Raw genomic sequence first — 13,869 nt, 5'->3', positions numbered from 1 at the left:
ACCCTTCAAACCGAAACGCATTACTGCTTCACGGCAGAAATAGGCGGGGCGGTGGTACCTACCCGTGCGGACTCACAAGAGATAGTATCTTTTATTTGTCAGTATCAGTATCATTTACGTTGTAGATGTCAATGGGCTTCAGTAACCACTTAACACCAGGTGGGTGTGAGCTCGTCCACCCATCTAAGCAATAAATAAATAAAAAATGCGACATGTGCCCTTTTCGAAATTGCATATTCAATTACATTCCACTTATAAAATTAATTCATCGTTTTTTAGGAGGGAATCTCAATTTTAATCAAGTGCGACGAAGCAGCCGAGCTATTGGAGCAGAAGATCATGGAGTACCGCCAGGAGGTGGAGGTCCAGACCCTGATCAAGGAACTCATCGCTATGAAGGGCAGGATCTCAAAGCTTCTGACCCAAGCGCGGCAAGGTCTCGGAGTCATCCAGGTAAGGAAGGTCAGTTATTCTATTAAATAATCTTGAAAGTTGAGGACGTCTTGTGAGTCGGCACGCTGTGCTTATTTCAGCTGTGAAGCAGTAATGCGTTTCGGTTTGAAGGGTGGGGCAGGCGTTGTGTTTTGAAAACTGTGACCTTAGATCTCAATTTTTTTTTCTTAGATGGATGGACGATCTTACAGCCCGCCTGGTGTTAAGTGGTTACAGGAGCCTATAGACATATACGACGTAATTGCGCCACCCACCTTGAGATATAAGTTCTAAGTTCTCAGTATACAACGGCTGTCCCGCCCTTCAAACCGAAACGCATTACTGCTTAACGGCAGAGGTCCTACCAGTAATTACGCAAATTATAATTTTGCGGGTTTGATTTTTATTACACGATGTTATTCCTTCACATCTCAAGATGGGTGGCGGTGGGTTGTAGATGTCTATGGGGTCCGGTAATCACTTAAACATCAGGTGGGCCGTGAGCTCGTCCACCCAAATAAGCAAAAAAATTGCGTTTGTTGAGTTGATAGAACGTCCTCGTGTATTAAAGGATTGATATCGGTGACCTCTTAACATCAGGTGCCCGTTTGCAGCAATGAATAATGCCTGACCATAGGAGAAGGCGAACAGAAACATATTTTTATTTATCTGTTATTGCAATTGTATACATTATTGTGATTAACTGGATTCTGGGTTGACAGTGGGGCGTATTGTAAATTACTTTTTTTTTTATTGCCCTTGTTGGCAGACGAGCATACGGCCCACCTGATGGTGAGTGGTTACCGTCGCCCATGGACTTCAGCAATGCCAGAGCCAAACCGCTACCTACCGCTACTTGTAAACGATACTTATGTTTGGCGTTGCTATATAAAAATCAACTCAGACATCAATATCGCCGTCAATGAGGACGGCGGTAATTACAAAAATATTAGACTATTCACTCTAATTCTAATTTGTAGCCTGTTATCAGTACAATAAGGTTGTTAGTGGAGTAAATATTAAGTTCTATCGCCGTGATATGTGCCTATTATAATGATATATGTACAAGTAGTGACGCTCAGCTTTCTTTGTTCTAGAATTTACATCTATACACACTGGTGTATAGATATAAATTCTAGAACAAAGAATGAAAAATCTAGAAAAAAGAATCTATACTTTTACTGGTGGTAGGACCTCTTGTGAGTCCGCACGGGTAGGTACCACCACCCTGCCTATTTCTGCCGTGAAGCAGTAATGCGTTTCGGTTTGAAGGGTGGGGCAGCCGTTGTAACTATAATTGAGACCTTAGAACTTATATCTCAAAGTGGGTGGCGCATTTACGTTGTAGATGTCTATGGGCTCCAGTAACCACTTAACACCAGGTGGGCTGTGAGCTCGTCCACTCATTAAGCAATAAAAAAAATAAAAACACAAAAAAAATATTGTATTTACGGTCAGAACATGATTATGTAAATTATAGTTAATTTTACAGCAGCACTTGTGGTGATCATACCGTTACGTAAAATTTAATGTTATTTTCAGGACGCGAAGGCAGAGCTGTCGCGTCAAACTAAAGATATTGAAGAACAACAAAAAGTAATCTTCAAACTTGACCAATGGCTTGAGGCTATTAACAATGGTCTCAGAGAATCCACACAGCAATCCGACGTCCTTACAGAAGATGATGTGATCAGGTATATCGAGGTATACGAACGCTACATCAGGGAATACGAGGAGTATGAAATCATTTTGAGGTCGATAACTGTGATAAGGCACGATGAATCTAGTCAATCGTTGAGGTCAAAAATAAACACTATGCAAGCAGCGTTGGAAGAAACAAAGCGTCTAGTCATTATAGAAATAGAGAGGTTAAGGCTAGTGTTGTTACATTTGAGATCGGCTCCAGAAATAGCTGAAGAAGATATTTCCCAGACCGATAGAACCATCGATTCTACTTCGATGCCTGAAGAGGTCGCTTCTCCAAGAGAAGCTGGCCTTGCTGGACCAAAAGTGGATCTTGAAAAGGAACCTGCTATAAAAGACAAATTAGAACCAGAACTTAAACACGAAAGCGTTGATAAAATTACTAAAGAAGAAACTGAAAAAGTACCTACAATACAAGAAAGTAAACCTAGTCATGAAACATCTAAATCAAAAGATAATCAAGTAATTCGAGTAATCCAGGAGAAGCCCACTTTTACTATAGAAACACAAACAGGAGCCAGTTTAATGTCTGATGCTCCATCTGTAGTTGATAAATCTGTCATTTGCAACCCAGAGGTAACAACACACGATGTATCAGTAACTTGCGCCTTACCTCGAGAAGTCGAAGTCCAAACGAGTGAACCGCATTCAGCCGAAAAGGAACTTTACGAAACAATACAAGTTAAACAGACTATTTCTGATGGGCACGAGACTATTGAGATCGCCAGTCGTCCAGTACATAAAGAACAGCATGTAGACCAAACACTCCTAGTAGACGCAGACTATAAGGGAGATCAAGCTAGAAAAGATTCTCATTTGAATATCACACACAGCTTACCGCAATCATTTGAAACAGTAATGGTTGAACCTGATGAAACGACAACCGAAGTAGTTGTAGACGCAGACGGAACCAAGAGAATAATTGTGAAGAAAATCAGAAAAACTTTAGTAACTAGGCAACAAACGTACCAAACACAAGAACAGAGATCTCAAATCCTTTCCAGGGATGGTGTTCAGGACTCATTTTCACAAATTACTCTAAAGGAAGACACAGGATCAACTTCGAAGGTTTTGGAAGACGGTGGAGTGCAACGCATCCAATATCAGACTTATGGCGGTCAAGTAATATCAAGATTGCCTGGCGGAGAGGTTACAATACAAGAATACACTTCAAAACCTGATATGCTGATAACAATGGAAGAAGGAATGAAACCTGAACATATTCTTCAGTTAGCCGAAGGTGAAATTCCCACCCAAATTCAAACGTCATCGTCCAGCGTCACCGCTGTTGTACAACAAGTAACTAAACGCACTATTCAAACTAGGAGACGTATAATCCGTAAAGTTGTTATCGTTGATGGTAAAGAACACGTCACTGAAGAAGTGATAGAGGAACCGGACAATGTAGAAGTAATTGAAGAACAAATACCAAGAGTAACAATAAATGTAAGAGATGGTGAAGAAGTTCAATTTACCGAAATAGACGATGCAGATGACAAGGGCGATGAACAACCACCCAATCCTTTTGATGTACAGCAATCAGATTCTCAAGGTAAATCTCCAGTAAACAGAAAACCAGACGATAAACGTGATAAAGAAGAACATGATAAAGGCGGCAAAGAACCAAGTGATATTTCTGTTGAAAAAATAGCTCAAGAACAAGAACTAACTCGTTTGATGGAAGATTTTATTAAAAAGGAGAGTGAACATAACAAATCTGACATAATAACACGTCTGTCTGAAGAAAAAGAATCCTCACCAACACGGACTGTTACAATTAGAGAAACATATTCCAGTGCTCCAACGGATGAGACCGTGCCAACAGAAGAAAATTATTATGTGCAAGAACCTCACGATGGTCAACCAACTTTTATTACTCACGGAATACATCAGTCAACTTTAGAAACGTCGTCATCTAATACGGCTACAGTCGTTCAAAAAATCACTCGGAAAATAACGAGAACTAAAAAACGAATTATAAAGCACATTCAAATAATTGACGGCAAGGAACACGTCACGGAAGAAGTAATAGAAGAACCTGATGATGTAGAAATTATAGAGGAAGAGCCGAAAATTACTCATACACATAGTCTTCAAACGACCGGTGTAAAAACCAAACGTATGAAGATCATAAGGCAAGTACAAATTATTGATGGTAAAGAACACGTTACTGAAAAAGTAATTGAAGAGCCTGATGATGCTGAAACACTTGAGCAGGTACCTACTGTCACTGAAACATTGCCTATGGGAAGTGTCACAACAAAACGTATCAAGGTCATAAGACAAGTGCAAGTTGTCGATGGCAAAGAACACGTTACTGAAAAAGTAATTGAAGAACCTGACGATGCTGAAACACTTGAGCAAGTATCTACAGTCGTCAGTGAAACGTTACCTGTGGGAAGTGTCACGACAAAACGTATCAAGGTCATAAGGCAAGTGCAAGTTATCGATGGCAAAGAACACGTTACTGAAAAAGTAATTGAAGAACCTGATGATGCTGAAACACTTGAAAAAGTATCTACAGTCGTCAGTGAAACATTGCCTATGGGAAGTATCACGACAAAACGTATCAAGGTCATAAGACAAGTGCAAGTTGTTGATGGCAAAGAACACGTTACTGAAAAAGTAATTGAAGAACCTGACGATGCTGAAACACATGAGCAGGCACCTACTGTCACTGAAACATTGCCTATGGGAAGTGTCACAACAAAACGTATCAAGGTCATAAGACAAGTGCAAGTTGTCGATGGCAAAGAACACGTTACTGAAAAAGTAATTGAAGAACCTGACGATGCTGAAACACTTGAACAAGTATCTACAGTCGTCAGTGAAACGTTACCTGTGGGAAGTGTAACGACAAAACGTATCAAGGTCATAAGGCAAGTGCAAGTTAACGATGGCAAAGAACACGTTACTGAAAAAGTAATTGAAGAACCTGGTGATGCTGAAACACTTGAAAAAGTATCTAAAGTCGTCAGTGAAACATTGCCTATGGGAAGTATCGCGACAAAACGTATCAAGGTTATAAGACAAGTGCAGGTTGTTGATGGCCAAGAACACGTTACTGAAAAAGTAATTGAAGAACCTGACGATGCTGAAACACTTGAGCAAGTATCTACAGTCGTCAGTGAAGCATTGCCTACGGGAAGTGTCACGACAAAACGTATCAAGGTCATAAGGCAAGTGCAAGTTATCGATGGCAAAGAACACGTTACTGAAAAAGTAATTGAAGAACCTGATGATGCTGAAACACTTGAACAAGTATCTACAGTCGTCAGTGAAACGTTGCCTATGGGAAGTATCACGACAAAACGTATCAAGGTCATAAGACAAGTGCAAGTTGTTGATGGCAAAGAACACGTTACTGAAAAAGTAATTGAAGAACCTGATGATGCTGAAACACTTGAAAAAGTATCTACAGTCGTCAGTGAAACGTTGCCTATGGGAAGTATCACGACAAAACGTATCAAGGTCATAAGACAAGTGCAAGTTGTTGATGGCAAAGAACACGTTACTGAAAAAGTAATTGAAGAACCCGATGATGCTGAAACACTTGAGCCAGTATCTACAGTCGTCAGTGAAACGTTGCCTACGGGAAGTGTCATGACAAAACGTATCAAGGTCATAAGACAAGTGCAAGTTGTTGATGGCAAAGAACACGTTACTGAAAAAGTAATTGAGGAACCTGATGATGATGAAAGACTTGATCAAGTGCCTCCAATTAGTCATAATCTTCAGACAGAAGGTATTAAGACCAATCGCTTAAAAATTATAAGACGTGTTCAAATAATTGATGGTAAAGAACATGTTACTGAAGAAGTCATAGAAGAACCTGACGTAGAATATGTCCCGGATTCTACTATTACAGCTGAAATTGATGTGCACATTAAAGAACATCCCACTACATCAATGGATGTATCCCAACCGCAACTAATTACTTTAGATAAAAATTTAAAACAGAAATCGAATATTGCCGACTTGACTAAATCTTTGATTAGTAGTGAAGTTGATCATGCCCAAATTAAGCCATCAATAGAAACTGATCATCAAATTAGTTCAACGGTTAAAGTAATAGATAGTAAAATCACTGATCAAGAAACTGTAGATGGAGTTCCTACTTTAATTGAAACCACAGAATCAACTGAACCGATAACCTCTGCAATATCACGAGAACACCAGGTAATTGAGACACAAGAGAAACCTGTTCTCACATTAGATTCGACAAACACGGACATCAAAGATAAAAACACAATCGTCGACATTACGAAGAGTTTAATAGGAAGCGAAATAGATCATACTGTTACGTCCAAACTGGAAAGTTCAAGAATTACTGACTTTAATGTCACCGAAAAACCAAAAGACTTAGAACATGTGCCCTCATTAACCCAAGGAATACAGAGAGTAGATACCGTACCCATCGAACCTAAAGTTATTGAATATACTTTAAAACACGAACCTATGGAAAGTATAAAACCTGAATTTACATCAGAACATCAGAAAGATACCGCCAAAGTATTTTTAGAGTCACCTCAAGCTGACCGTGCCGAAGAAAGCATTCCAAAGCTTTCACAAACCGTAACCAAGGAAATCACAATAAGCCAACCCGTTAATGTAAAAGAACATTGTAGTGACGTAGAAAAAATTACTTCCGATACAAAAAATACCGATTATTTACAAAAAGTTAATATTTCAACGAACGTTGAAAAAACAATGCGAGAAATTCAAGATGTTACCGAAACCACTGAACCCGACGTTATCTTACTCACGGAAGCAGCGAAAGTCCCACAGAAGTCAACCTCGACACAGGAAGAATTTATGATTTCAGAATCAGTTGTTTTACCTTTAATTAGTGATAAAAGAGAAGTTTTTAGTAGCAAGGAATTGATTGAAAATGAATCTGTAGATTATATTCCTTCGGAAGGAGGTAAACCTACAGCAGAACAGACAGAGTTAACAATACCAGAGCTATCATCAGTTTCTGCTGAAACTGCTCCTAAACTAAAACAGGAAGAAAAGGAACAAAGTACGGAGCCCACAGATGTTGATCAGGCTATTGAAAAATCTATAAAAACTGTAACTCCTAATGCTCCTGAGATTAAAGAAGTGGAAAAAAATCCTAAAATGGATGATATTAGTGATTTTCCTCAATCACAAAAACCTTTGAAAGAAATTGTATTACCTAAGAAAACTGACACATTTGCGCCATCTACAGCTGAAGCTACAGATAGCAACTTAATAGATATCAGCAAAAGTTTTATCGATATTGAAATCGACCAGTCAAGTGTACATAAAGCAACATCTATTAAATTGCAAGGGTATGAAGACGATATTATTCTAAATAAGCCGGAATTGGCAAATAAAGCAGTTGCCATTGATATTCAATCAAAACCAAAAAAGGAGGAAGGAATTACAGTGACAGTAGTAGAAAAAAATATTTCACCTGAAGCTGAAATTAAGGATTTGACAAAAACAATTGAGACAAAAGAATTTACAACTGATGAAAAACTTCCAGGTCATATTAAAGAAGCGTATCCTTCAGACATCATATCTGAAAAAGTTAAGGATGTAGAATCGGAATTTATTGGAATCGATGACCTAAAGAAAGATTCATCGTTGAAAGACGCAACAGTAGACTTCATTGTGCAGGAGTCGATTCAAAAAGATAATTCAATACTAGAAGAAGCTACCAAAGAAATACCTGATCAACTGAAACTTGACAGTGAACAATCACAGCGACTTAGTAATTCTAAGCTAGAAGAAAAAGATCTATTAATACCACAAACAGAAAACGTTCTGTTCGAAATTAAAGAACGATATGACAGTAAAAAAGAAGCAATGCCATTACCGTCTTCGACTTTTGAAACGGTAAGTGGTACAGAAACAATTACAGTAACAACAGATCTGAATTTAGAAGTTCCTGAAAAACTTCGAGTAGATGATAAACAAATGAGTGTCGTTGCACTTACTAAGGAATTGCTAGAAACTGAAAGTTTTAAATCAAACAACGTAAACGCTTCAAAAGATAACGAAGAAAATATTTATAAAAAACCGTTCGATGTGGAAGAATCAATTCAAAATCTCACTGTTTACGAAAAAGAAAATATTCAATCTATTACTGAACCGTCAAATTTACAAAATACAAACGTAATTTCGGTAACTACAGAAATCTCAAAAGGAGAAATACCAATAAAATTGCAAGATAAATCTATTGAAGTAGAAGATAAATCAACTACAGTAGAAAGTAAGCAAACTAAAGTAGATGATAGAGCAACTAAAGCGGAAAGTAAATCAACTAAAGAAGAAGAATTGATTGTTTCTGAAGAACCAGAAAAAAATGTCTGTCAAATCAGTACTGAAAAGGCTCCTATACAAACATCGGTAGAAGTAGAACCTCTTAAAATAGGAACCATTATTACGGAATCTGAAACTTCTTTGATTCCGGAATTATCGGAAGTGTCGTACGTTCGACAATTTCATCCTCAAGTTAAAGGCTCAACTGAAAGTGTGAAAGAACTTATCGCAACTCTCGAGCTACCAGACCAGAAAGAGATTTCATTACAAACAGTAGGAGTTTCCGATCAACCCACGAAACCAGATCCGAGGTACGATACCAACGTGCTCCTTGAAGCTGAACGACATGATACAGATTTGCGTGGATTTAAGTCAAAAGAGCTCAAACTTATAACAGAAAATGATAAGCCTCAACAAACGATTGATATATCTATGTCTCTTACAAGAACTGATGTAACTACTGAAGTCAAACCGAAAGTGCAACTAGATCTTACCATGCAAGAGTTTGATTCTAAGAATTCAGAGGTAGTTAAAAAGGAAATTGATGCAGTCTTACCAACAGATGTAAAAGTAACTACAGAACACATTACAAAAGAACAAATTGTATCTCCTGTAATAGAAAAAGAACGTAGAATAGAAAACAAAGCAGAGGAACCTGTAAAAGAAAGTAAAAGAAGTAAAAGAAAGAAGAAACACAAGCGAGAATCTGAAGGAAGTGATTCTATTGAAATATCGCAGGAACAACGAACAGATACTGAAAAAAGCATTGCTGATACAGATAGTTCTTCTCTGAGTCATTACGTAGATTTACCAAAATCACCTCTGGCAGACTCTCCTAAACCAACAGATGAATTATTGGAAAAACCGGTAGAGGATACAGGCTCCGTGATCGAGTCTCCTATTATCGAATCTGAAACAACTTTAGAAGAACGTGGATATGAACCCGAGGATATATCTATTGCACCTGCGGCTACACCAGACAAGAGAAAGAAACAAAAGAAACGTAAGCAATACGGAGTTAGTGAAGAAACTACATATCCAAAATTAAGTACAACAGATGTAGAGGATTCATCAATAACATTGCCTGAAGATATTGAACCAGTCAAAAAAACAAAAGACAAAAAGCGGAAGAAGAAGACTCCAGACGATGTTGAGACAAGTCCTGAAATAAAACCTGATGAAGTTGAATTGTTACCAGAAATCAAACCAGAGCTATCAAACCTAGGTGAAATTGTTGAGACATCTCCGCGTGAGGAATCGTATCACACTATAAGCGAAACTTCTGATATTAGTACCGTTAAAATTGTAGAAGAATGCGTACAGAGCAGTCCTGAAACAGCACAAGAAGAAGTGCCAACTACAGTCACATTCCCGATTCCGGTCGTCGAGGAAATCCCAACACAAGATTATTCTGTACAAACCTCTCCGGAACAAATTGAACCGGTTGAAGAGCTACCTAGGCCAGAAACAATTGATAGCGAGCTTCAAACTTCACCTACATTAGTCCACGAGGCATTGACACAAACTACTACAGTCGAAGAAAAGGAAACTGAGTCGCAAACATCAGAGGAATATCCAACTGCAGGAGCACAAGTTGAAACATTTGAAGTTGAAATCCAAACTAGCAGAAAACAATCGCCAGTACACATTGTTCAACAAGAGGCGACAACCCAAGTCATCCCTAAGGACATTAGCACGTCAGAAGAGAAGTTCTCGCAGACCTCACCGGTTGTTCAAGAGCCTGTTGAAATTAAAACAGATGATTCAAAAGAACATGTCATAGAATCGAGAGATATGCAAACATCTCCATTGCCTAGTATTCACACAGATGACAAGAGCACGGAAGTAATCATTAATACCACCGATATGAATATCCAAACAATAAAACAAGAAATCGCCGATCAGGAAACTTCAACTAGTCCAATAAAAGAGAAAGAAGTAATGGAAATGTCCATTCAAACACCTGACATTCCTCTGACCAGTACGTCGACACAATCTGACGCGATTGAACAGTTTTTGCACGAAGAAAGGATAAGTATTGAAGCAGAACCCCAACCTGAGGAAACAAAACCAAGCAAACGAGATGTCATTACTGTAGATAGCACTCAACAAACCTCGCCAAGAGTTGAATCAGAAAAACCACCATTAATATTGGAGTTATCAAAAACAAACACAGTAAATACCAGTCAACAAACAACTCCGCGAGCTATAGAAGAGCCCGAATTAAAAGAATCTACAGAAACTGTATCAACTATTGATATGTCACAACAAACATCACCAAGAGTTGAATTTACAGAGACAAGCAATCTTCCAGAAGACTCTACTCCTCTACCCGTCCTGGAACTAGAGAAGACAGCAGCTATAACAGTTGATAATACTCAACAAACAACTCCTAGAGACTATACAGAGGACTCTATATCTACTTCAACGGAAGAGCCCTATGAAGTACACTTGCGGGCTCAAATCTCGATACCTCAAGCGAACATAGATTTCCTTGACAGTGAACGTCAACAACAAGAATTCCCTCATTCAATTATCACAGAAAAACAAAAACAAAAGAAAAGAAAATCTAAGAGGAAAGTGGAGTCACCTATTTTGCAATCTCCAGGAAGCCTTTCAGATCCCATTAATTCTGAGCTGTCTCTATCTGTGACGCCGACAAGTGACGATACCTCATTGAGAGATACTCCTTCAACTGATGAAGGTATTTCACAAATAACCAGCCCCGAGTTACCAAGACAAGTCGTACCACCTAAATTGACATATTCAGATGTTGTTCAGAGATCTAAATCAAAATCTCCTTCACCCAGTAAAACAATTGTCCCACAAAAAACAGAAAAGGCAAGGTTGCTGGATGCCTTAGAAAAAAGGACACAATCTGTTATTCAATCGCCCAAGAATCCTACCGATAACTCTATGACAGTCGCTTTGTTTGAACCATCTGTCGAGAAATCTTATGATCTCGTTATCAATAAAGAACTAGATACGGTGAAAAATGCTATAAGCAACAACAATCCTTCTAAAACCGAAAGGAGTGTAATAGTTGTTATCGAAACTATTTCTGTATGGCTGGAAGAGATTCAGTACAAAATACAAAAAGAAACAATGCGAGGAGAAAAACTAACGGAAGAGACTGAAAAACTGAGATCTTTACATAACTACATCAGGTATTTAAAAGAAATCATTGAGGTGACGGAAGTAAATGAAGAAATCACCATTTTGATTGATACTTTAACTCGTCAAGTAGACGCAGTTAATACTTTGAATAAGCAAAGCTCGGTCAAAGTGGAAGAAATCGGAAGAGAATGGGAAAAATTCTTACACGATACAGACAGTCTAGCAGAATCCGTCGAACGTGTCAAAGCTAATTTGGATAATATAATCCTGTCAGAAAACACGACTCAACAAAAACTTGATCAGCTGGACAAAATTGAATCGGATAATATCGATAATTTCGAATCGCTGACCAAACTTTTCAAGCGCTGCCGATCCTTGATTGAAGCAAATCCGAAAAGAGAATGTCCCGTCAAATTATACTCATGTGACGACGAGACAAAACATGTAGAGCACACCATCAACACTGAGAGGGATCGGCTTCTACAACTAGCGTCTCTGGCAGAAGAATACGAACAGACCCTACAAGACTTTGGTCAAATCACAGATGTAGCTGAAGCACTATTAGACGGGAAAATTATTGTGAATGACTTGGACCATCTTCACGAAGAAATTCAAAAGCACCGAAAATTCTTCGTTAACTTGAGCCATTGCAGAGCGATTCTAGAGTCTTTGGAAGACAATCTAGATAGTGAAACGAGAGCCAAATATTCTTCTTTACACAATTCACTACACGATAGAGCAACAGTTATTATAGACCGTGCGGCGAGCAGAGCTCAACAGATGACGCACGCTGCGTCGAGATGGAATATTCTCGAAAATGGAATGAAAGAAGAAAAGCAATGGCTCGTCGTCGCTCAACAAAGAATCCCAGACTTAACTAACGTCACTTCAAGAGATCACGAACAATACATTGATTTGTATCAATCGATTAATCATGACGTTTCTCGGCATCACGCGAAAATGTTGCGTCTACTATCAATAACGCATAACATGCAAAACCTAATTGTATGTTCTACATTGGATAACCAATGCTCGTCAGCTCTGAATACGTTATTAAAACTGCAAGACGAGATTGATACGCGATTAACAAGACTTACAGCGTTCAGAGAACACTGGGTAAATTACGATCTGCTTATTGATAGAATAGAAGGATGGATGAAAATCGCGAACCGCGAATTGGAATTCATTACTCCTGAAAATATTACCACGACGGGCAACTTGCGTAGATTCTGGGAATTAAAAGCCCAGCACGAGGTGCACAATAATTTAAAGAATGATTCCGGAGTACAGTTTGAAAAAGCACTCGAGATATTACCTATATCTGATGAAATGGTACAAAGAGAGTATTTCTCCAAAGTTGAGGACCAGTGGCATGCTTTAGCTGTTAGAATCGCCGGTGTACACGACTCTGCCATACAAACCATATCTGATCGTGACGTTTCTTCAGGAGAAAAATTGAATATTCTGGAAGAAGAGCTACGAGAACTTCGTTCATCTATAGATGCCCTCAAAGGCGTCATCAAGAGCGAAGACGAACTGAATCTCTACATAGAAAGACTGCAAGTCATGACCGGACGTATTGATCGCATACAAAATGAATTAGGAAGACTTAGTTTACTACCTACAGCTGAATCAGAACGATTGGGAGCGCTATTAACGCAATCGGGAATACTAGAAGATCAGATTTCCGAAGAGTTAGAACGAAGCTTATTGCTAAAGGAGAAAATAGTTCAAGTTCAGAGTGGTATAGCGAGATGCCAAAAGAGTCAGCGTCGTGCAAGACTTACCCTCGAGGAGTGCGAAGCAGCAGAACGCCTCGGCAGCGACGTTGTTGAAAAGGCATCTCAGACTTGTGACCAATTGATCGAAGACTTAGCATCCCAGTGGCGAGATATTCTTGCTTTAAGACAAGCCCTCCATACACTGCCGATCAGTCTTCGAATATGTGTATCGCCTACCAGTCTGGAGAGAGATATTTCGAGTTTGCAGGTAATATATTACACCAAAACTTACTTTATTTTGTCAATTTGTTCCTATTATGTGGCCCCGGTCATCGTTCTCGTCGAACCCGTCGCTTGCAAATTAAATGTATGTATTTAGTTTTCTTCGTTATTTAATAATGTGCTTAAGGAATTAATCTAGTCTAGATCACTGTGAATATTGTTGATAATAGAACATCGCAACATAGGGTTCTCATGTCGTGCCACCTTCTCAAAGTGGCAAATCTACATATTTTGCAATGTTCCATATGTAGATTTTAATCTAAAAATTTTTTTGTTTTAATGGGAAGGGCTCGATGAGCGATTTAACCCATAGACACAGCCC

At 38.7% G+C, this 13,869-nt stretch overlaps 1 protein-coding gene across 7 annotated transcripts in view; it reads left to right on the top strand.

The window, feature by feature from the left end:
- Positions 1–13,869, top strand: part of Msp300 (Muscle-specific protein 300 kDa) — a 215,885-nt gene that overhangs the window by 171,531 nt on the left and 30,485 nt on the right. For 6 of the 7 annotated variants that reach the window (XM_089731748.1, XM_089731746.1, XM_089731744.1 and 3 more), the window contains 2 exons: positions 280–462; positions 1,975–13,533. In XM_089731748.1, the coding sequence (XP_089587874.1) occupies positions 280–462; positions 1,975–13,533 (11,742 nt within the window). The remainder of the gene's footprint in view (positions 1–279; positions 463–1,974; positions 13,534–13,869) is intronic. The other variant, XM_089731745.1, reaches the window with a different exon arrangement.

This window comes from Bombyx mandarina, chromosome 12 (assembly GCF_030267445.1).
Source record: "Bombyx mandarina strain Sakado chromosome 12, ASM3026744v2".
Taxonomy (NCBI): Eukaryota; Metazoa; Arthropoda; class Insecta; order Lepidoptera; family Bombycidae; genus Bombyx; species Bombyx mandarina.
The sequence above is the reverse complement of the archived record's forward strand: the minus strand, read 5'-3'. Positions and strand labels throughout refer to the sequence as shown.